The 23,165-nt window shown below is 55.0% G+C and overlaps 2 protein-coding genes across 2 annotated transcripts; one reads left to right on the plus strand and one right to left on the minus strand.

Annotated features, from left to right (window-relative positions):
• Nucleotides 1-95: 95 nt before the first annotated feature.
• PSMC3IP (PSMC3 interacting protein) lies at nucleotides 96-5,170 on the plus strand. Its single transcript, XM_065422428.1, has 8 exons — nucleotides 96-200; nucleotides 769-875; nucleotides 1,335-1,424; nucleotides 2,118-2,229; nucleotides 2,462-2,607; nucleotides 3,422-3,475; nucleotides 4,375-4,434; nucleotides 4,620-5,170. The coding sequence occupies exons 1-8, from the start codon at nucleotides 167-169 to the stop codon at nucleotides 4,677-4,679; spliced, it is 663 nt and encodes a 220-aa protein (XP_065278500.1). The 5' UTR covers nucleotides 96-166; the 3' UTR covers nucleotides 4,680-5,170.
• Nucleotides 5,171-5,535: 365 nt separating this feature from the next.
• MLX (MAX dimerization protein MLX) lies at nucleotides 5,536-14,412 on the minus strand. The gene is made up of 8 exons (XM_065422427.1): nucleotides 14,308-14,412; nucleotides 12,776-12,812; nucleotides 12,121-12,210; nucleotides 11,165-11,271; nucleotides 10,434-10,533; nucleotides 9,572-9,671; nucleotides 8,883-9,084; nucleotides 5,536-7,671 (listed from the first exon to the last, which is right to left on the minus strand). Exons 1-8 carry the CDS (start codon nucleotides 14,410-14,412, stop codon nucleotides 7,615-7,617), a joined length of 798 nt encoding a protein of 265 aa, XP_065278499.1. The 3' UTR covers nucleotides 5,536-7,614.
• Between the last annotated feature and the right edge of the window lie 8,753 nt (nucleotides 14,413-23,165).

Raw genomic sequence — 23,165 nt, forward strand, 5'->3', positions numbered from 1 at the left:
TTCCCGCCCCCCTCGCCGAAGCGCGTTCTGATTGGTGGAAAGGGAACCGTGGGCCGCGTACCGGAACTAGGGACGGTAACCATAGCAGCAGTCGAGCGGGCTGCTGGGGCTGCGTTCCTTCCGCTTCCGCCTCCCTCTCCGCGGGCCCCGCATAGAGACCGAGAGGATGAGCAAGGTCCGAGAGAGCCCCGCGGCGACAGGTGAGAAGAGGCCCCGCCCCCTTCCTCCATCTTCCCTCCCCCTGCTGAGCCGGGCCCCCTCGTCCCCCCCGCCCGACCTTCCCCTACTGGGCCACCCCCCCCCTTCCTCAGGCCCGACCCTCCCTCCGCCGGGCTGGGCCCCTTCGTCCCTCCCGATCCTCCCCCCCGCTGGGCCAGCCCCCCCCCCCCCCCGGCCTGATCCCCCCCCCCCCCCCCCCCGCTGAACCGGGTCTCCTCGGCCAGCCCCCCCCAGGCCCTCCCTTCTCCCCCGCTGGGCCGGGCCCTCCCCTTCCTCAGGCCTCTTCCCCCCCCCCCCCCCGCTGGGCCCCTTCGTCCCTCCCGATCCTCTCCCCCCCGCTGGGCCGGGCCCCCTTCACTCCCGCCCAACCCGCCCCCTCTCCCCAAGGACCAAGCCACCCTTCCCTCCTGCCTGACCACCCCCCACCGGACCTGGCCCCTTTCCGACCTCCCACCCGACCTCCCCTCCCAAGGGCCAGGCCGCACTCCCTTGCCTCTGCTGTGGCCAAGCCCTGGCGCTGAGCCTCTTGTCCCGCTCTCTTCCCTGCAGGAGGAGCCGCCGCAATCCTGCTCCGCTACCTCCGGGACCAGAATCGGCCACACAGCGCCCAGGACGCCTTCGGGAACCTGCAGCGGGAGCATGGGCTGGGCAAGACGGTGAGAGGCAGGCAGAGCTAGGAGCCTGCCCCGATGCACCTGCTATAGAGGCTCCCCCCCACACACACACGGCTTGGATGCTTGGAGCAAGGCCCCTGTGGCACCAAGGCGGGTCAGAGCCTTCCACCCAAGCAAGAAGCTGGTAGGGAGCGGGAGCATGTTAGTGACCCCGCCAGATGGGTGGGAGCTCACTCTGCCACTGCCTCCCTTCCCCAGAGATTGTCCCACAGCAGCGCGAGAAACCCCCAGCCTCTCACTAACCCATATTGCAGGCAGGTGGTGGATAGATGCACAGATGGTTGGCTGCGTGGGCAGATACCATATCTGTAGCTGTAACAACACACACAGAGCCCTTAAGGCCTGTCTAGTTCATCTCTTCCCTGCCCAGCTTAGTCCCCAGGGTAGCTTTCTGGTGCTCTGTCCAGTTCTCATGTGGACTTCTGTGCCTCTTTGCATCAGGCTGTGGTGAAAGCACTGGAGCAGCTGGCTCAACAAGGGAAAATAAGAGAGAAGGCTTATGGAAAACAGAAAATATACTTTCCAGACCAGGTGAGATGAATCTGTTCAATTTCCCTAGGAAACAAAAACAATGTTGAGTGGAAAAACTAAACAGACCAGCCCCAATGAAAGCCTTTTGGCGAGGCACGGCCTTCCCTGCGCTCTTTGTTAACGTGCTGACAGCACTCTTGGTGCTGCATCAGGCACAGAGGAGACACTGTCAAGAAGCTTTAATTTACATAGCGGTTCAGCATACAATGCACTAGGCGACTCCAGTATGTATGTTTATATGGGCACCTGCGGCTTTCCTCACACTTCAAAGCAACAGATGCTGTTTTGCGTTTATTCCATTCAAATGCTTTGGTTCTTCCTTTTACTTTGGATTATTTGTTTAAAGGAACCCAGCACTCCGCTGTTCAATAACGTAAACCCTGCTGTTTCTGCTGTGTCTGTAACATCCTAGACAATGTCACCAGTTTAGACTAATAAATATGAACTTTTGTTAATATTAACAATGACCAAAGCTATGCCATTCTAGCCCATTTATCAGCACTCTTCCCATCCCCTCATAACCAATGGAGGTGATACCTTTAGGAGCACACTGTGTATGGCTGATCTCGAGAACTGCAGCAAGCTGTCATGGGAACAAATGTCTCTAAGATCTCTGTCAAAAATGGGTGGTGGTGACTGTCCAGGGAACATGTTTTCTGTAATTCATAATGCGTCATCTTTCTTCTCTCTCAGGATCAGTTTCCCACAGTGAGTGACTCTGAGCTTAAAGCCTTGGACAATGAAATCTCGGAACTTTCTTCAAAAGTACAAACCCTTCAACAGAGCTGCCGCCATATGGAATCAGGTGTGTTTGAATTTCCACTTCTACTGCCAGGTTTATTTCAAAGTAGATTAGCTCTGAAGCTGAACCGGCATGGAGTGTGTGTGAGGCAGCGCAGTGTGGCACCAGCATGGAGCGTGTGTTTTGAGGCATCGCATTGCGGTGCCAGCATGGAGTGTGGCGTCATGCAGACATTAATGCTAGCTGTTGAGCTTTAGCTGTGGGCATCCCTGGGTAACTAGCGATTCCATTCCAGAACTGAAGGATCTGAATGGCTCAATGACAACCCCAGAGATGATTAAAGAGATTGAAGAGTTAAAAAAAGATTGTGCCAGTTACACAGAGAAACTGGAGCGAATTAAATCTGCAGCCAACCATGTGACTCCTGAAGAGAAAGAGAAGGTAAAGAGCTGGAAGGGGCTGTGCCACTGAACACAGCAGCCGAGAGCCCAGCTCAATGCTACTTGTCTTAACAAAATGCTGAATAAATTATCCTTAGAGGTAGACAGGGAATAGCTTGTCCCTTCTGGACGGGTCTTCTATTTCTGTAAGCAGGTGGTGTGTCTGAATGTGAGGATGAAAGGCACCTTAGAATGCTGATAGACGTTTCGAATCTGACATCAAACACTGAAGAATTGGAGTGGTTGTGGGAGAGGTTTGAAACTCTAGCACAAACTGTCCTCTCCTCAATTAACTTCCCAATGTTCCTGTTCATAGGCTAGGGCTGTGCTTTTGTGGCCTCATCTCTGAAGTCTGATCACGCTACCTGGGCATTACCTGCCAGGCATGCTGACGTGCTGGTCAGCTTTAAGTATGGCTAACTCCAGCAGGGAGCCAATCCCAGAGTCTGATGTCGTTGGAAATGTCCTGCTCCCTAATGTTCTCAGCAGATCCTTCACTGTGTGCTTCCTTAGGTTGTGTGTGTATCTAGAGGGGGCAGCTGTAAGTTCCTGAGTGACTCTTGCCTGCAGCCCTTTGCTCTGGGTTGTCATTTTATTAATACAGAAATTCAACGTTTTAGCCTCTCAAATCATCCATTTTAAAAGGAGACCCACTTCCAAAGAGCTTATTTGTCAGTTGCCTGCACTGTGTGATGGTCTTGAACACTAAATAAGCATCTTGCTCTGGCCTGGCCTCCCCTCCTAGCAGTAGTTCCTTGGTTCACACTAGGGAGTGGTTGGGTTTAATGTTACTCACTCAGTCTTGTTGGTTGCAGGTTTACAACGAGAAAAAGCTGTACTGCAAAGAATGGAGAAGGAGGAAGCGAATGGTAGCGACCTTTATTATGAATACTGGGTAGATGGGCACCATTGGGTGGTGGCAATGATACCCGAGAGGCGACGTGGTGTTTCGTTCAGGGAAAAAATGCTAGCGACTTAATGATTTATGGGGCAGCCCTGTGGGTCTGTGCTAGCCGAGCATCTTGCTTCCATAGCCTGCTGCCAAGCCAGCCAAGAACTACTTGACGTATGAACCTCTGTAGCACACTCAGCTTACGCTAGTCTTGAAGTGGCGATGCCTGGGCCCTTCTGGTGTCACCCAGGAGGAGGAACCACAAGGCCACTTCTCCCCACTCTAATGCTGCTGTTCTCCAGCTTCCATCCCATAGTTTCTAGTGCTGGGAGAGCAGCCATCCTGGCAGGGAGACCTCTTCCTGGGCTCTGATTTCTGCTTTCCAATGTATGGACATAGCAAGACAAGCTCCCAACCATCCTCTCTGGCTTTCCAGTGGCAGCTCCCTCTGTCACTCACCAGTCATCTTGTTTGGGGGTTTACGGTCTAATCGTGATGCCAAACTGCCACTTTCAATGGACCAGTGGGATTGCAGCAAAGCAGATTATCACTTAGAGCCCTGAAATATAAGGGTGAAAGGAGCCCCACAGCTGTCTGGTAGGGGCCATTAGCCTCTCATTTGTGTGTAATGGCTAACTGGGAGGAGACCTGACTTCAGCAGCCTGGGTAGTGGCCTCTGTTGAGGGGGGTGTGCAAGGCAGGCATGCGCCCTAGGAAGCCTCACTGCTTGTGACCACGGGGGCTAATGCTTTGGCCTTTGCTAAGCTGTGTACTTAAGGCTTGTCCCACTGGTGAGCTTGCCCAGGTTTCACTTAATGTGTCTGTTTCCTGAAGAAACGTAGCTAAATATTCTTTCAAATTATTTTGTCTTACCAGGCGACTGAGCTACTTGATGCAATTCTGGAGGGCTACCCCAAAAGCAAGAAACAGTTCTTTGTAAGTACTGCCATATCCACCTGCCTTTGACTAACACAAATCCACAGTTATTCTGCTGCAAGTGTAACCCTCAGCAAGTCCCACAGTGCTGGAAAGGGCCCTGTTTCTGAATTCTCTCTGTGCTGTACAGCCAGCTTAACTCTCGTTTGTGCTCTTGGTAAAGAGGCTGCATTGTTCTTGTGCAGGAGGAAGTTGGGATAGAGACGGATGAGGATTACAATGTCACTTTGCCGGTGGCTGTCTGAGTTGCTGACAGGAGCCACTGCTCCAGGGGAGAAAATTGGCCAGTGTGGAACCCAACAGAAGCCGCTTCTGAAACTTGCACTGTTTGTAGGGCTTGGTTTTGTCCTGCGTCTTTTATGTATGTTTATGTTTTAAAATGCTTTGCAGTCAGGAGGGTGGCTACAGGGGTTGAGGCAGCTCCAGGCCCCATCATATTCTCATTTGCAGTGGAGTTCCGTTTTTATTATCCTTTGTTGCAATGAGCAGTTGGGATGGTGCCTCTCCACTGGGCTAGGGGTGTGTTGGATTGCCAACAAGTAGGTGAGTTTGTTCTAGCAAAAGGAGGAAAGGAGCGTCTAGGAGAGGGGAAAGAAACTAGTTGTTTAACTGTGTAGGGATGTACTAGCATCTCAATGTATTTAATAGAGAGGGTGGGAAACGCTTCCCCCAGCATCTACCATGCCGTAATGCTGTATACAGGAGTGTGATTCATTAAACACCACTGTGTCTCATCTTAGCCCTGCTGCTTCCATAATTATTTCTCACCCTGCATGTTCTGGCGGTAGCAAGACTGGCTTCCCGCCTGCTCTCTGGAGTCTTGGCCGCTTTGCTCACACAAAAGGGAGCTTGTTTGCATTCCAGTCTGGTTTAACTATGGCTTTGAGAACAGTCGGAGTCAGGCACCCAGATAACAGGGGGATGAGCAGGTGGGGAGGGCTGTTCCAATACAGCTGCCATAACACTGGCTAAGGGGGCAAGCTGGGCATCCTGAAATCACTAGTCACTTCTGAAAAATTGGCCCTTGCCTCATCACCTCTCATAGCAAACCCAATGATTCTGTGTCAGAAATAAACAAACTGAGGGGGACAATCCTTAAAATGCTTAGCAAAAATTTATTATAATTACTTTTCATGATAGAAAAATATTTCATTTCCACCTGAGTGAGGTTTGTAAAAAGCAATGTCCTTTGAGAAATACACATGCCACTTATTAGTAACCAGCACAGGCTATTGGTTCTGCAAACAGGGTGCTTTCCTTACAGCAAAGCAACATCTTACAAGAGTTACATGGCTGTGCTTGAGTACGGGCCTAGCGGTAGCTTCCCCTGTTGTGTGCAATTCACTTCAGCAGTTGGACGTGTCACTGCAAACAAACTCTTGAACTTCCATGGGGCTGTATGCTGCATTTGGACCGACAGGGACACTCAATGCAAGCTTTGTAGAAGTGCTTTGTTTTATAAAATCCAAGACCAACAAGAATATTTCCTTGATTAAATGGAAACATTATGCCCCTGCTTCAGTGTTTGAAAGGCAGACAGCCAGCACCAAGAAACTACCGTACCCAAACTGAAAGAAATGCACAACAGCCATTAACATGGGATTTTTAGAGGTGTGGCAGGAACATAATTGAAAATCGACAAATACTGTTGTAAGAGAGTCACTTTGCTGGGGTAATTCCAATAGTGTCACCTTGTTTGAGTAGTAAAATGCCATTGCTGCTTTAGCAGACAGCTGCCATCTGCTGTTAATAGACCTGTAGGGCTACAGTGAAAGAAACAGGGTGTAACTGATTTAAATTGTCCCAGACAAGCAGCTGTCTGCAAAACGTAAACTGGTAACAGGTTAGTGTGATTTTTTTTTTCTTCAATGCATTACAAAAATCAAGGCTTTATTATCTATAAAACTATTGTTCTAAACAAGAGCAGACGTCTACTTAGAATTCACGGCAGCTCTGTGCTACACTATTCTACTTTCCCACACAGTGTGACTTCATCAAAAAGTGCCAAGTCATATAAAGCCCGACAGAGATCAGCCTCTGTGCCGATAAAGCTGGAGAAGGCTGTAGCGAAAGCTGCACTCACGTTTAATTGTTTAGGAAACATGGCTAGTCTCGAAAAGGCCAAGTCAGCAGCTGGCTCAAGTGAAGGCCGAGGCCATGATCATCTGCACAAGAGGGAGAGTCCCTTCAACAGTGGGATTAAGTGCCTCTCCTTGTGGCAGTGAGGGGCCAGCCCACCAGCTTCCTTTGCATGGCCTTTTGGAAAGTCATTCTGCGCCAGTAAAGCAAGCAGCCTTCCATCCCTAGGCAGAACTAGACGATCGGGATTGAGGCACATAGGAATTGCTAGTCCAGAACCCATCTCGACAATAACTAGAACCAGCTGCTTCAGAGGAAGGTGCAAGAAAGCCTGCAGTGATGGGAGAACCTGTGCCAAGGGAAGCTTCTTCCTAATCCCCTTTTGTAGAGGACAGTTTGTTGCCTGGTGCAGGAGGGTTCATAGCCCAGCCAAAGTCTTTAATCCTAATGTGGCAACTAGCTCTGGTGGGGAGAGGTCGTCCTGCATTGCCCTATGGAAAGGTGCCTGGGTAGCTGCAATGTCAGCAAGTGCTTACCTGGAAACCAAACAGCCTGTGCTCCATCTGTTCTACAGTTCACGCCCAGGCTCTGTGGTTTTCAGGGCATGCATCCCACCAGGCAGTAGATGTGCAGTGCTAAGATGATACCATTCCCCCCCTACAGGGAGCAGGACAATCTGACTGCTACAAAGCAGATCCCTCCCACCAGCTGAGCTACTGCCACTCTTGCAAAGAGTCAGGGCCTCAGGCGAGGTCCGTTCACTGCCTTGCCAGTTTGGGTGAGAGCCTCTCCTGCCTTCCTTTGGGGCAACAAGAAGTGTATTTAATCCACATCTAAACTCCCTTCTCTGCTGACTGAGTCCCTACACAACCTCTAGTGCTACAGACTGCGACAGGGTCTGTGGAGAGGTACGTACAGCCCAGTTTTGGTTTTTGGTCAATACAATAAATAATCCGGAGAGAAGCTTTAAGAACAACCCCGAGGGAAACAGACCAGCCCTTCCTGGAGTCTGTTTCCCAACTCCCTCCCTGCTGGGCGGCACCCCACAGCAGCGTGGATGAGAGCGCAGGCCCGTGCTGCTGGGGCACGGGAGGGAGAGAGTCAATAGAGCTGATTCTTCAGCTGATGCAGAACCCCCAGCACGATGTCCCGCAGAGTCTGAGGAGAACAAGGAGGAGGCAGGATCAGTCACTCTGCAGGACGAAGAAACATGCACCTTGGCAATGCCTCTGTGGGTTCCCGAACAGGCCAGGGAACTCCTTACAGAGGGGGATAAGTGTGTAGAAAGGCAGCTGGGTAACAGTTGCGTCAGCCACCCACAGTGGTGTTTATGGGAACAAACCTGGGGGTGGGGGGTATATGGCTTCAGTACATCGGTATTACTGGGAGTACAGGCCCTGCCAGCTTGGATCAGACCAAGGGCCAGTCTCCTGTCTGACAGTAGCAGAACCAGCTGCTTTAGCGAGAGAGCCTAGTGCAAGAAGGAGTGATATGACCACCTGCCCCTCAGGGAAGGTTCTCCTTAGCCCCCATGAGCTAGAGCCTCATTTATGCTCTGAAGCAGGAGGGCTTCTATCCCTCTCAAAGCTCTTGTTCGCCAGCTAAGTGCATCTCTATGCTGAGAAAAGAACCCCACAGCAGCAAGTTTCAGAGCCTGGGTCAGGTAACTCGGGCTTGCAGAGCTTGCGCTCTGGGGCTCAAAATAGCAGAGTAGATGTGCCCACTCAGGCTAGAGCCTGGGCTCTGAAACACCCCCCTCTGCCGATTTGCAGAGCCTGGGCTCTGAGCCTCGCTGCTGCAGGGGGTTTTGCAGTGTAGATGTACCCTTGGGTTTGCCTGATCTCCTGTGGCAGACAGCACTGCCCTGCCAGCTGCATGTCAGGGGAAAGTTTCTCCCTCTATTCATTTTGAATTTGCCACTTTCAATTTCACACACGGTCCCTTTGCTCATTACGAGACAGGGAGAACAGAAGTTATCCATCTCCCTCCTCAGCCCCAGGCACAATTTTGCATCTCTTTATCATGTCCCCTGTTCTGCCTCTGGTAGACAGTCCCAGGCTTTCCGTGCCCCTAGTCGTTCTCGTCACTTGTCTCTGAACTGTCTACTTGTGCTTTATCCTCTTTGAGATGGGGTGACCGGAACTGCATTCACTATCTCCATCCTGGTCTTTAAACCTCCTAACGTGCTTGGACTGCTGCCAGGTGCTGAACTGGCCCTGGCGCTGGTTAATTAGAGCCCAGTAAGGTGTACGAATAGTTCAAGCAGTTCCCTCCAATGTGCATTGCTTTGCATTTGTATCTACTGTAGCTATCTGGCCCTATGCAGGCGCTTGCCCCGTGTTACTTTGTGTGTGGCTCCTAGTCCTTACCTGTGGTTTACAGTGCTCTTCAATCCAGTTGAAGACACAGGCTGAAAGTTCCTGAAAACTTGTTACCGAGATGGAGGCATTAAAGGACTGGAACAGTGAATCCATGATGCCTTGGAAAACATTAAACTTGACTTGGTCAGAGACCTGGTCTTTCCCCTCATTTGGATTATCCTGATGAGCTTTCACAATCTGCTCATAGTTTCTGAAACAAACCAAAGAAACCTGGATAAAATGGCAGGCTCGGGAAGCCAGCTCTGGCCTCAGACGCTTTCCAAAGCTCTGTTTGAGGTGTGAGAGAGACCAAAGATATGCCGCAGTGTTTGCTTGTTCGTGTTAACTTTGCTTGTTAGGACCATAAGGCGACACTCAGACTGGTTGTATGGTTAAGGTAGCAGGCTCTGGGCTTAAATTCCTTTAGGGAACTCATGGCCTCCCTTCCATGTTGGAGAGGAGATCCAGGAACAGGCTGGGGCTCCTTGCTCTGAATTGGCAGTCCCCTTGCTCAGCCCGTGCCCTTTGCACTGTACTGGGATCTGGGTCAGATACTAACCAGCCCTGGGATGGAATTGCACAGGACAGAGAGGGAGAAAAAGGTGAGTATGGTGGGTGTCTGCTGCAGTATGTGTAACACAGGGTGTCCGTCTCCCTGGCCTCTCGGGGTGGGAGATGTGTGACAAGTTGCTCCTTACACTTTCATGATCTTCAAAGCTGTGACATCTTTCCTGAGTGTAGAAACTTCCTCCTCCTGCTTCTTCTTCTCCTTATGGAGGAACTGAATGTAGTCAATGGCTGAAAAGCAAAGGGAGGACGAGGATTTAGGATGCTCAAGACAGATCAGAGGTCACAGTGATGTCGCTCAGCAGGGGACAGGACGAGCAGACACTGGGGCACCTGCAGGATTGATTCATGGCCCTAGATTTCATCCCCACAGGCCTCATGCATCCAAACTGACCAGGAGCCAGGCTCCCCTGTGCCTCCTCTCCTCAGAGGGTCTCAGTGCTTCACAACCCAGCTCCTGGGAGGGACAGCGAGGTGCTCTAGATCATACACTAGCAGTGGCCAAGCTGGGAGGAGTCTCAGCCTCCTAAGCCCTAGACAGTCTTCCACCCTCAACCTAAGTGATTTTGATGCCTGTGAGCTGCAAGAAGGGGGTGACTGGAGGGTACGGGGGCTGGGCTGGGCTAGGCAGCTGTAACAGTGTGCCTCCCTTGCACTCTAGGCTGATTGCATAAGTGTTACCCTCAGCAAGAGACCAGGACAGTGTTAACCTGCAGAGCCAGCTGGGAGGGAGCAGACAACTCAGTGAGGCCTGGAACAAGGCACCTGCCATTTTAGTTTTGAATGTCTGCAGGGAGGGTTTAACAGCTCAGAGGACTTTCCCCATCGAACCCCCATGAACGGAGGTGGCTCCAATTCTGGCTGGCCAGTACCCCACTCAGTGACCAGAGGAGTAAAGCCGTCCAGCGCAGAAGCTATTTGTCACAGCTGTTAAGAATGCCAGCACAGGCCCCGAAATCACTCCCCCCCCCCCCCCCCAGTCCCCAAACTCACTTTTCTGCAGGACGATGGCTTTGCTCAGTTTCTGGGAGCCAATGGAGAAGTCTTGCTGCTGGCACGTGGGAACAATGGCCTGCAAGTCATCGTAGCCTTTCTGTGGGGGAGCAGAGCGGAAGTGACAGGGTGTTTTAGATTCAACAGCATGGGATGATGGCAGCTGGCTGGGTAGATGGTTTAACAAGGTGGAAAGCTACAGCTCCCCCAGGTTGATACAAACCCCCTACAGCAGTGTTTCCCAAACTTGGGACGCCGCTTGTGTAGGGAAAGCCCCTGGCGGGCCGGGCCGGTTTGTTTACCTGCCCCGTCCGCAGGTTTGGCCGATCGCGGCTCCCACTGGCCGCGGTTCGCCGCTCCAGGCCAATGGGAGCTGCTGGAAGCAGCGCGGGCCGAGGGATGTACTGGCCGCCACTTCCCGCAGCTCCCGTTGGCCTGGAGCGGCGAACCGCGGCCAGTGGGAGCCGCGATCGGCCGAACCTGCGGACGGGGCAGGTAAACAAACTGGCCCGGCTCGCCAGGGGCTTTCCCTACACAAGCGGCGTCCCAAGTTTGGGAAACACTGCCCTACAGCATCCTGAATGTTTGGGGGAACATGGAATTTAACAGCTAAATAAATAACACTAGGTGCTGGTGCCATAGAATAATGGACCCTCTGGGTCTGATGTGAAAGGAAGGCGCTGTCTGAATTCTCATGCAAAGGAGCAGCCTGCTAGCTGCTCTGAGGTTACCTTGATGGCATCTCGTCTCTTCTGCTCAGCCTGAGTGTGGGCGCGTCTGCGCCGGTCCTTGTATGACTCTTTGTAGGTTTCCTGGTGATAATCGCTGTCTTCATCATCTGCAGCGGAAGAATGGTCACCGTCAGCTCTGGGGGCACATGGCAGCTCCCAGAGCCCAGGAAGCAGAGACAAAAACGGATACCTCCAGTTACTGAGGCAACACAGAACCCACGCAGTGTCTGGACTGGGGATCATTTAGACACCTGTGCCTGAGAACACCTCCCAGGGACACCACTTAGCTACCGATTGGATGGACTAGCTCCAAACAGCTCTTTCAAAAGGATGGGGCCAAAACACAGTAAAGATCCACCTGTCCAAGGGCATCTCTGCTGACAACAGCCCACAGCATGAATGAGCAGCTGGGGAAATTCATTATAGCAGAGGCCAATAACAAAGATACTAGGTGCCAACTGCTTCTCCTGCAGGCCCCTGGGGTTGGGCCCTGGCTTGTCTAGGCAGGATTCTCACTAGAAGGGCTCTGCTGCATTACAGATTTCAAGAGGGACTGGGTGTCTAAGCTGAGATCCCTTCCCCAGAGGGGCCAACTTTTCAGCACTTCCTGGAATCAGGCCCCTTTAAGGTGTCTCAGAGTGGGCATCCATCACCACTCAGCACTCAAAAACCTTGGCCAAGAAGTTTCTTCAGCACTTCGCTCCAGCTCTCCTCTGTTCTCCATTACCAGGAGAGTCCCATCAAACTGCCCTGCAGGAAGCCAGGACACCATCCTCCCTACCCAAGGGCAAAACTTATGCTCTAGCTGGCAGAGGAAGCTCTTGCAATCACAGTCTCTTACAGAACAGCTACCTAAGGAGAATGAGACTGAACAGGAATATGAGTGAGAGAGTGGGAAAAACCCCTATTAACTGAAGTGCTGGAGAAGCTGGTGGAACATAGAGAAGGGACCATACCTGTATTGGGGACTGAGGAGGCACTGGTGGAGCCAATGCTGTTAGCTCGGGATACTATGCTTCCTTTCCTAGTGCTTTCCACAAACAGCGCTGAAAGAGAAAATACCACACCGTATTTCCCTAAGTCATGCAGGAGGCAGTGAGTAAGTGTCACTAACCCCCAGAGACACTGCAAACTGGGACAGCGAAGGCAAGTCACGGGGCAACCAGCTCCAGGGATTAGCAGCTGTTGCAGTCCCAGTCAGTGTGCAGATAGGTACGATGAATGCTGAAAAGCCATTGGGACCAGACATGAAAGCCAACTAAAGCACAGCAGTGTAACTCTAATATCCTTTGCACCCGGTTCCCTGTCTGTAAAATGGGGAAAATACATTCTGGGAGACTTGTGAAGTGCTCCAAGAGCCTCTCATTAAAGGAGCAAAGAATACATTGATGATCGCGACTGTGCTGCTTTTCCGATGAGGAGATGTTAGTCTTGCTTTAAAAGGCCAAAGGGTCTGATTAGAGACTCTGGATTTGGGCCAAATTTGACCAGATTGTCCCTCTTCTAACAGCATAAGCTAGAGCAAAGGACAAAAGTGACCAGGGCTCCCTGGCCCATTTAGTCAGCTGTGACCTGACAGAGTTTGGGAGAAGAGGACACAAAGCTACTCACAGGGATCCAGTCCACTGTCACTGTATGCAGAATCCACCTGGTGCATTGTAGGATGAGCGAATTACAGCGTGAGAAAACGGGAAGAGAAGAGAGAAAAAGAAACCAACCAGTGAGTGAGGCAGTTTCCTCTTTAGTGCATTTGCTTTTTTGCGCAATAAACTATTGTGACAGCAAGTGGGAACAATGTGGGTGGTCCCATGAGCCCCCACACAACACATCCGCTTTCCAGAAAAACAATGCTGCCCAATTCCCTTGCAGGCTGAAACACTGGTTTGTTCTTCAGTTTAACAAGGCTGTGACTGCAGGATTGATCTGGTTACAGTTTTACTACACTTTATTCTAGGAATACATGGTCAGATTTTCAAAAGCATATGCACATTGAGGACAACAGGAGAAGCTGGGTGTTGAGCAATTGTGAAAATCTGACCCTGGTTCCTGCACAGACTTTGGGCACTTATGGACACATAGTCAACACTTCCTCCCCCTTTTACGTTGTTATATTTATCTGAATGTTAAGACTGAATACAAGAAAAGACAAATGACCAAGTAGCTCTGCTCCAGGCGTTCAGGAGGATGAAACAGTCATAGAAAGTTAAAGCTCAGCCTTTGGGTATGACTCTCAAGATACACTGTTCCCTGGATATGCTAAGCAGGAAACCTAAGTGCATTCAACAGCCAAGTCCTCTGCTTGGTTAGTGTCCCTCCATTGGCAGCAGTTAGGTAAGGCCTCCCCCAAGGAACCAAGCATCAGATTTGTAAAGGTATTTCGCTACCTAAAGGAGCAGAGAGGCACTTAGTGCCATACCGAAAAGTGCCTAAAAACCTAAATCCTGGGTCACACAAACTTCCATTGATTTGAGGTTGTGGGCCTTAGTTCCTTTGCAAAATCCCACTAGGCATCTAAACACCTTCACAAATCTGGCCCTAAGTGTATTTAACTCCTGGGACCTACTTGAGAGATGTTTTCCCAAGACAGTCAAGATTTTGCAGTGACAGAAATGTAGAATTGTGGAATAATCCACCTATATTGGATGGTTCCTCCCCAATCCCAGCTGCCCAGAGTTGGCTCTCGTCCGATGCAGGAGGGTTTCTGTCCCTTCCCAATGTCTGAGGGCGATGGGCAGAGAATAAGTCAGCAGTGGTATCTGATTCTCTTTATGCAGTAAGAGGCAAGATGCCCCAGGAGAGCCACCAGCCAGTGGCTTTGCGTCCAGTCCCATCCCCTTCAGAAATCTGCCTCCTCTGGCACAGAGCTGGGAACCTGCCTGGTCACAGGGAGGTTGGACACCTGACCTGACCCCTGGCCCCATCCCTGATGTGACCCCACCTGACTTCTGCCCCCACAAGCCCCTGCCCTTGGGCTTCCCCAGCCCCGAACCACCCTCCCACCAGGCCCCTGCGCCCGCTGTGACCCGGCTCCGGGCCTGGGGGGCGGAGCCCGGCGGGTGCCAGAGAGGGGTGTCGCCCTCTCCCGGGGAGAAGGGCCCCGCGGTGTGTACCGCGCCGGCCGCCGTCCCGCTCCCGGGACTCACCTTCCCCCAGGGGTCCTCGGGCGAGGCGCCCGCCTGCTCCGCCATCTTCCCGTGGACTCGGGTCATGTGACCTCCCCGCATCAGCCAATGACAGTGTCCGACCATTGCAGGGAAAGGAGCTTCCGGGAGACGCCTGCCGCGGGGACTGCTGGGAGATGCCGTGTCACCGCGGGGACTGATGGGAGTTGTAGTTCCACCGCGGGGACTGATGGGAGCTGAAGTGTGGCCACGAGGGGGCGCCGTGACACTGAGGCTCCTGCAGCGGGAAGCGCCGCGGTCTCAGCACGGTGTGGGGGCCGGGCCGCGAACCCCGAGACGGGCGGGCCTCACGGGGGGGCGCAAAGTGGCAACCACGTGTCAGAGCTGCGAACCGGGACACATTGGTGGGGGAATGGCCAGGAACACCCGGGGGAGCTGGGCCTGTGACCTTACATGCCCCCATTACCTGTCCAGTGACCTCAGATGACCCCATTTGCTCCCCTGAATCCGGGGCTTGACCTCAGGTGACCCCATTACCTGTCCAGTGACCTCAGATGACCCCATTCCAAGCCCTAGGACTGGACCTGTGACCTCAGATGACCCCATTACCTGTCCAGTGACCTCAGATGACCCCATTTGCTCCCCTGAATCCGGGGCTTGACCTCAGATGACCCCATTACCTGGCCAGTGACCTCAGATGATCCCATTTGCTCTCCTGGGTCTGGGTCTGTGACCTCAGATGACCCCCATTACCTGGCCAGTGACCTCAGATGACCCCATTTGCTCCCCTGGATCTGGGTCTGTGACCTCAGATGACCCCCATTACCTGGCCAGTGACCTCAGATGACCCCATTCCCTGCCCTAGGTCTGAACCTATTACCTCAGACGACCCCATTACTTCTTCAGTGACCTCAGATGACCCCCATTCCCTGCTCTTGGGGTGGATCTTGACCTCAGATGACCCAATTACTTGTCCAGTGACCCCAGATGACCTCATTTGCTCTCCTGGGTCTGTGTCTGTGACCTCAGATAACCCCATTACTTGTCCAGTGACCTCAGATAACCCCATTCTGTGCCTTGGGTCTGGTCCTGTAACCTCAGATGACCCCATTACCTGTCCAGTGACCTCAGATGACCCCATTCCTTGTCCTGGGTCTAGGCCTGTGACCTCAGATGACCCCATTACCTGTCTAATAACCTCAGATGACCCCATTTGCTCCCCTGAATCCGGGGCTTGACCTCAGATGACCCCATTACCTGGCCAGTGACCTCAGATGACCCCATTTGCTCTCCTGGGTCTGGGTCTGTGACCTCAGATGACCCCCATTACCTGGCCAGTGACCTCAGATGACCCCATTTGCTCCCCTGGATCTGGGTCTGTGACCTCAGATGACCCCCATTACCTGGCCAGTGACCTCAGATGACCCCATTCCCTGCCCTAGGTCTGGACCTGTTACCTCAGACGACCCCATTACTTCTTCAGTGACCTCAGATGACCCCCATTCCCTGCTCTTGGGGTGGATCTTGACCTCAGATGACCCAATTACTTGTCCAGTGACCCCAGATGACCTCATTTGCTCTCCTGGGTCTGTGTCTGTGACCTCAGATAACCCCATTACTTGTCCAGTGACCTCAGATAACCCCATTCTGTGCCTTGGGTCTGGTCCTGTAACCTCAGATGACCCCATTACCTGTCCAGTGACCTCAGATGACCCCATTCCTTGTCCTGGGTCTAGGCCTGTGACCTCAGATGACCCCATTACCTGTCTAATAACCTCAGATGACCCCATTTGCTCCCCTGAATCCGGGGCTTGACCTCAGATGACCCCATTACCTGGCCAGTGACCTCAGATGACCCCATTTGCTCTCCTGGGTCTGGGTCTGTGACCTCAGATGACCCCCATTACCTGGCCAGTGACCTCAGATGACCCCATTTGCTCCCCTGGATCTGGGTCTGTGACCTCAGATGACCCCCATTACCTGGCCAGTGACCTCAGATGACCCCATTTGCTCCCCTGGATCTGGGTCTGTGACCTCAGATGACCCCCATTACCTGGCCAGTGACCTCAGATGACCCCATTCCCTGCCCTAGGTCTGAACCTATTACCTCAGACGACCCCATTACTTCTTCAGTGACCTCAGATGACCCCCATTCCCTGCTCTTGGGGTGGATCTTGACCTCAGATGACCCAATTACTTGTCCAGTGACCCCAGATGACCCCATTTGCTCTCCTGGGTCTGTGTCTGTGACCTCAGATAACCCCATTACTTGTCCAGTGACCTCAGATAACCCCATTCTGTGCCTTGGGTCTGGTCCTGTAACCTCAGATGACCCCATTACCTGTCCAGTGACCTCAGATGACCCCATTCCTTGTCCTGGGTCTAGGCCTGTGACCTCAGATGACCCCATTACCTGTCTAGTAACCTCAGATGACCCCATTTGCTCCCCTGAATCCGGGGCTTGACCTCAGATGACCCCATTACCTGGCCAGTGACCTCAGATGACCCCATTTGCTCTCCTGGGTCTGGGTCTGTGACCTCAGATGACCCCCATTACCTGGCCAGTGACCTCAGATGACCCCATTTGCTCCCCTGGATCTGGGTCTGTGACCTCAGATGACCCCATTACCTGGCCAGTGACCTCAGATGACCCCATTCCCTGCCCTAGGTCTGGACCTGTTACCTCAGACGACCCCATTACTTCTTCAGTGACCTCAGATGACCCCCATTCCCTGCTCTTGGGGTGGATCTTGACCTCAGATGACCCAATTACTTGTCCAGTGACCCCAGATGACCCCATTTGCTCTCCTGGGTCTGTGTCTGTGACCTCAGATAACCCCATTACTTGTCCAGTGACCTCAGATAACCCCATTCTGTGCCTTGGGTCTGGTCCTGTAACCTCAGATGACCCCATTACCTGTCCAGTGACCTCAGATGACCCCATTCCTTGTCCTGGGTCTAGGCCTGTGACCTCAGATGACCCCATTACCTGTCTAGTAACCTCAGATGACCCCATTTGCTCCCCTGAATCCGGGGCTTGACCTCAGATGACCCCATTACCTGGCCAGTGACCTCAGATGACCCCATTTGCTCTCCTGGGTCTGGGTCTGTGACCTCAGATGACCCCCATTACCTGGCCAGTGACCTCAGATGACCCCATTTGCTCCCCTGGATCTGGGTCTGTGACCTCAGATGACCCCATTACCTGGCCAGTGACCTCAGATGACCCCATTCCCTGCCCTAGGTCTGGACCTGTTACCTCAGACGACCCCATTACTTCTTCAGTGACCTCAGATGACCCCCATTCCCTGCTCTTGGGGTGGATCTTGACCTCAGATGACCCAATTACTCGTCCAGTGACCCCAGATGACCCCATTTGCTCTCCTGGGTCTGTGTCTGTGACCTCAGATAACCCCATTACTTGTCCAGTGACCTCAGATAACCCCATTCTGTGCCTTGGGTCTGGTCCTGTAACCTCAGATGACCCCATTACCTGTCCAGTGACCTCAGATGACCCCATTCCTTGTCCTGGGTCTAGGCCTGTGACCTCAGATGACCCCCATTACTTATCCAGTGACCTCAGATGACCCCATTTGTTCCCCTGGGTCTGTTTTCTGTTACCTCAGATAACCCCATTACTTGTTCACTGACCTCAGATGACCCCATTCCCTGCCCTGGGTCTGGACCTGTGACCTGAGATGACCCCATTACTTCTTCAGTGGCCTCAGATGACCCCGTTCCCTGCTCTCAGGGTGGGCCCGTGACCTCAGATGACCCCATTACTTGGCCAGTGACCCCAGATGACCCCATTTGCTCCCCTGGGTCTGGGGCTGTGGCCTCAGATGACCCCATTACCTGTCCAGTGACCCAAGATGACCCCATTCCAAGCCCTAGGAGTGGCTCTGTGACCTCAGATAACCCCATTTCTTGTCCAGTGACCCCAGATGACCCCATTTGCTCTCCTGGGTCTGTGTCTGTGACCTCAGATAACCCCATTACTTCTCCAGTGACCCCAGATGACCCCATTGCTTGCTCTGGGTCTGGGTCTTGACCTCAGATGACCCCATTACTTATTCAGTGACCCCAGATGACCCCATTTGCTCTTCTGGGGCTGGGTCTGTGACCTCAGATAACCCCATTACTTGACCAGTGACCTCAGATGACCCCATTCCCTGCCCTGGGTCTGGGGCTTGACCTCAGATGACCCCATTACTTGTCCAGTGACCTCAGATGACCCCATTTGCTCCCCTGGGTATGGATCTTGACCTCAGATGACCCCATTACTTGTCCAATGACCCCGTTCCTTGCCCTGAATCTAGGCCTGTGACCTCAGATAACCCCATTCCCTGCCCAGTGGCCACAGATGAACCCATCCCAGCCCTAGGTCTGGGTCTGTGACCTCATATGACCCCCATTCCCTTTCCTTGGCCTGGCTCCTTGACCCCCAGGTAACATCCCCTCCCTTTGCTGGCCCACCCACATGACCCCCAATCTCTGCTGTGGGCCTGCCCTCCCCACCCCCTCAAGGGTTCTCCCATCCCAGGCCTGTACCTGTGACCTCCGTTGACTCATCTCCCTGCCCTGTGCCTATGATTGCAGGCGATTTCCACACACACACAGCCCCCACCAGGGCCTGGGTCCAGGCCCATGAGCCTAGGTAACGTCGCTCCCTGCGCTGGGCCTGGGAGCCCCATTGGCTCAGACCCACCCCTTCCGGCCCCTCAGATCATGAGATTTTCATGTTACACACAATCAACCATTGAGGGTTTCAGTTTTTTTCTTTTCTGTGCCTCCTGGATTTGACCCTTAGGGTCATGTTTCCTACTTGTCTTCCCAACCAGGAGTGCCAGGCATGTATTGGTTTACATGGAAGCTGAGAGTCGCCTGTAATCACAGGACTCCAGGAGCTTAGGCTTTGATATGAGGCTCCTGATGAAACTAAGAGTTCGCCACACTGTGCAGTTGGCAGGAGCCAGACTTGGCCAGGAGACCTCTGAGCCCCAGGCCTGGTTATTGGCAGGGGCAGGACAGTCCCTGGTCTAGGCCTGTAGAAAATCCCCAGGGTCTGCATCCAGAGGAGCCAGAGAATCTAAAGTTCACTGGGGACAACCCTGCAAAATCCCTGGCCTCAGGAAGTGGGAATCCCGGGGGCAGTATCAGGCAGGAAGCAGAGTCACCTGGGGGATGGGGGCCAGCACAGGAAGTGGGGTCCCTGGGGTGGGTGTGTCACAGGGGCCAGCACAGGAAGCAGGGTCCCTGGGGGGGGTCACAGGGTACATGAGGGGTGTGGGCAGGTTGAGTTCAGTTCACTGTGCTACATCCAGAGCAGTATTTGCCAGCTGGGGTCTTTGTGGGACGTTTCCTCTGATGAAGCTGATGCCTCCAGACCAGAAAAGGAAGCTGCTTCCTGCTCGACATAATACCAGCCCAAGTGGGGCTAGCTGGAGGTGCTGGGAGATGGTGCAGGCACCTGTGTCCCCCCGCCCTCCTCAGCGACCTGCCTCAGGGCTGGGGTGGGAGGCGGGCAGGGGCGGTGCCCCTCAGCCACGGCTCATTGAAATGGCACAGGAACCGTGGTCGTCTCTGGGCCCCGTGGGCTCCGTGCCACCCCAGAGCACCTCGGTCCAGCCAGACCTGCTGGGCCCTTTGCACACTGGTGTGAGGGGCTCTCTCCTGGAGCTCTGGGCACTGGCTGCCATGAAGGGCTTGGTCCAAGCAGCCAGTGTCATAGGCGAGGGGCAGGCCCCCGGCCACTCTGCCAAGCGCATGCCCTGGAGCCACCTCCTACCTGCTCCTTGCTGTGGCCCTATCCCCAGAGCTACCCAGGCCCATGGGACTTGGCTGAGAACTGCCCCTGCCTGGGGCAATTCCGGAGCCCCCTGCAGCCAAGGCTGTGAGGCCCCAGCCCCTGGAGCAGAGCATGGGGCTGGGATTCTGGGGACAGGCAGCAGAAGGGTTTCCAACCACATGGGGAAATGTCCTGCCCTGCTGGGATGCACATCCCCAGCGGAGCTGGGCAGCGGAGCTGGGCAGCGGTGCCCACCAGAGGAGGGGCTTTGAGCCTCCCGGGGTGACAGGGTGGGGGGAAGGTGCCAAGAAGGGACTGCAGCAGGCTGGCTCAGTGCTGTCCCTGTGCAAATGCCCCTTGGCGCATTCCTGCCTGGTCACTGCAATGGGGCCCTGCTCTGGGCACCGCTCGCTGCAGCAGGCTGTGTATGGCCTGGGCTCTAAGCCTCTCCCGTCACCTCTGCCACCGTCAGCACCCTCCCACTGGCTGCGCTGGCCTCCCTGGAGACCTGGCAGCCTGGGTCCTGCTTCCGCCTAGGGGGGAATGAGCTGATGCTACACTGCCGGTACTGCCTCCCTCCCAGCACCAGCAGGACGAGCCAGCTCTGGCTGAGACACAGCAGCACCTGGGCCGGACAGAGCCCTGCAGCGCGGGCGCCAGAGACATGACGGGGGCGGGGGGGGGGAGCAGAGCAGAATGGGGAGCAGGCTGGGCTGGGAAGGGGTGTCCCATGTGGCACTGCAGGGCATTCGCCTCCAGGCCATGAGCACTGCACAGCCCTGAGACGGAGCTGGCCTGGCCTCAGCACGTGCTGGGAGCACATGGAAGTAACATGCAAACGGCACCTTAAGCCCTAGCGTAGGCGAGGCCCTGCCTGGGAGCACGGCCAGGCCCCCAGGGCTGGTGCAGGTCACAGAGCCGGCGGTGCCACGTGTGACTGAGCGCGGCACTCGGGGAGGCTCCTGGGCTCGGCTCTCATGCTGCCCTCGGCCACAGGCCTCACTCGCCACCAGCTGCTCCCTGCTCCCAGCCAGTCCTCAGCCCCCCTGGGAAATCACCGCCATTCCTCCCCTGTGCGCAGAGCTGCTGCGAGGCAGCTCAGCCTGGGGGGGCTTAGTCCTTCTAGCAAGGCGCTTGGCTGGCCCCCAGCCGCAGCAGCAGTGGGCTTTACCCTTTCCTCACCAGGTGGGGACAGGTAGCACCTGGGGCGCCGGGCGGATTAGGTGACTTGCCCCAGGTTGTGGAGGTGCGCTGTGTCAGAGCCAGGAATCGATGCCCAGGGCTGCTGACGCCCGTCACCACTAGAGACCAGGCCACCCTTCTCCCCGGCAGTCTGCCTCCAGCAGCAGCCGACACCCCATCATGCACCTGGCCACTTGGGCCATTCTGCACCTGGGGTGACCAGGAGAGGGCACTGGCTGCCTTCGCCGGCTCCCTGGCTCCCCCCACCCCAGGTGTTGTTCAGCAAAGCCTGTGCAGAGCCCACTCGGTGTCGCCCCCCTGCCCTCGCACAGAGATCGTGAGCTGCCATTGGGCAGTGGGACGCACACCCCCAGGGCACTGGGGCATAGGCAATGTTGATTCAGTCAGCAGGGGCTGGAGAACCCGCCTCCCTCCCATTGCATCAGTGGAAGGTCCCCTCCCATCCCGCTGCCAAGCCAGCGCGGAGGGCAGCCTCCCCCAAGGAGCCCCCTGGACAGAACCAGCAACTGGGCTAGTAAACCAGGGACCCCCATCGCCACCCCCCGACCCCCGCTGCAGACCCTGTGGTCAAGAGCTCAGGGCACAGCCCTGCCAGCCACAGCCTGGAGTAGCGGGAGGCTGCACCTGCTCCCGGCTTTGGGACCCACATGGCCACAGCCCTGAGCCCCTGGGCCCAACCTCAGCGCACTTCCCGCCTGCAGCCCCCAGCACGCTGCAGCCCCCCAGCTTAGATGCCTGCGAGTGCCACCGAGAGGAGACAATTCCCCAGGGGCGCCCCATTCCCCAGGGCACCTCTCCCTGCCCCCTCGCCCCGGGACATCCCCTGCGTCCTGACAGCGCGTCATGTTCTCCCGCTTACGCCAGGTGCTGCTGGCGTAACCAGCCCTGAGCTAACAGTCACCTCCTGTTCCTGGTGTGTCCCTCCTGACGCTGCTGCGGGGCCAGCACAAAGTCCATGCTGACGTGCCACCTGCCCTCCGCTGGCTGCAGCCCCAGTGGAACCAGAGGGCACAGGTGCAAAGGCCCTTTGCATCACTCCGGCCACGATCCTGCTGGGGCTGCATCGTGACATCCCTGGGCTGTGACGGGTGGACAGCACAAGCCCTCGCTTCCCCTGGGGGCTGCAAAGGGCAGCCCTGGAACCCCGCTAGGCCTCACTGACCCGTGACGACGGGCTATTCTCTGTCCAGCGACAGGGCCCAGAGCCCCCCCGTCACTGACCGGGCCCCGCTTGTGCTAGGTGCTGTTCACCCAGACCCTTCTCTAGCAGCTGGCACGCACCCCTAAAGGCCAGCGGCTCCTGCCATTGGCTCGTCTGCAACAGACGTTTGCTTCATGATAAAAAATCCAATCCACGCAGGGCTAACGGGGGTTTCTCCAGTGGATACTAGCTACATCCAGGAGGGACCCCTGGAGCCACCTACTCGGACCCCAGCCGCTCACAGAACCTCCCCTGCTAACACCCGACACCTGCAGAGAGTGTGTGTCCTGCCCCCTCCCTGCTCAGAGCCTCCCCCCAGAGGGGCCTGCCTGGCATCAGGTATTTCGAGGCAGCCTCCCGCTCAGCACCCCAGTGACGGGATCTGTGGGGGCACGAGGAACATTCCTGGGCCACGCAGCCCCTGGCCCTGGCCCAGCGTCTCTCTAGCTGGGCCGTTCCAGCACAGTGCGGAGGGGCTGTTTGTGAGCACGGCTGTGACGCAGATGGGGGGGAGAGCACCGGGAATCGGCGACCTTCCCTCCCCCTGCCTGCAAAGGCCACACACCTCCCTGCGCAGAGAGAAAACATTCTGTGCTTTCCCCCTGACCCTGGACACGGAGCCTAGGTCCCCCCGCGCAGCGACCGGGGGGGCTGCTCCCCCCAGGCTCCTTCAGTCACTTGCCTGGA

Source organism: Emys orbicularis, chromosome 25 (assembly GCF_028017835.1).
Source record: "Emys orbicularis isolate rEmyOrb1 chromosome 25, rEmyOrb1.hap1, whole genome shotgun sequence".
NCBI classification, from domain to species: Eukaryota; Metazoa; Chordata; order Testudines; family Emydidae; genus Emys; species Emys orbicularis.

Coding starts and splice junctions, on each gene's coding strand:
- PSMC3IP (XM_065422428.1), top strand. CDS start 167: ATGAGCAAGGTCCGAGAGAGCCCCGCGGCGACAG. Junction 2,608..3,421: donor CTCCTGAAGAGAAAGAGAAG/GTAAAGAGCTGG, acceptor TGTTGGTTGCAG/GTTTACAACGAGAAAAAGCT. Junction 3,476..4,374: donor GGAGAAGGAGGAAGCGAATG/GTAGCGACCTTT, acceptor TTGTCTTACCAG/GCGACTGAGCTACTTGATGC.
- MLX (XM_065422427.1), bottom strand. CDS start 14,412: ATGGTCGGACACTGTCATTGGCTGATGCGGGGAGGTCACATGACCCGA. Junction 12,211..12,775: donor TGACAGTGGACTGGATCCCT/GTGAGTAGCTTT, acceptor TTTCTCTTTCAG/CGCTGTTTGTGGAAAGCACT. Junction 11,272..12,120: donor CTCCTCAGTCCCCAATACAG/GTATGGTCCCTT, acceptor CTTCCGCTGCAG/ATGATGAAGACAGCGATTAT.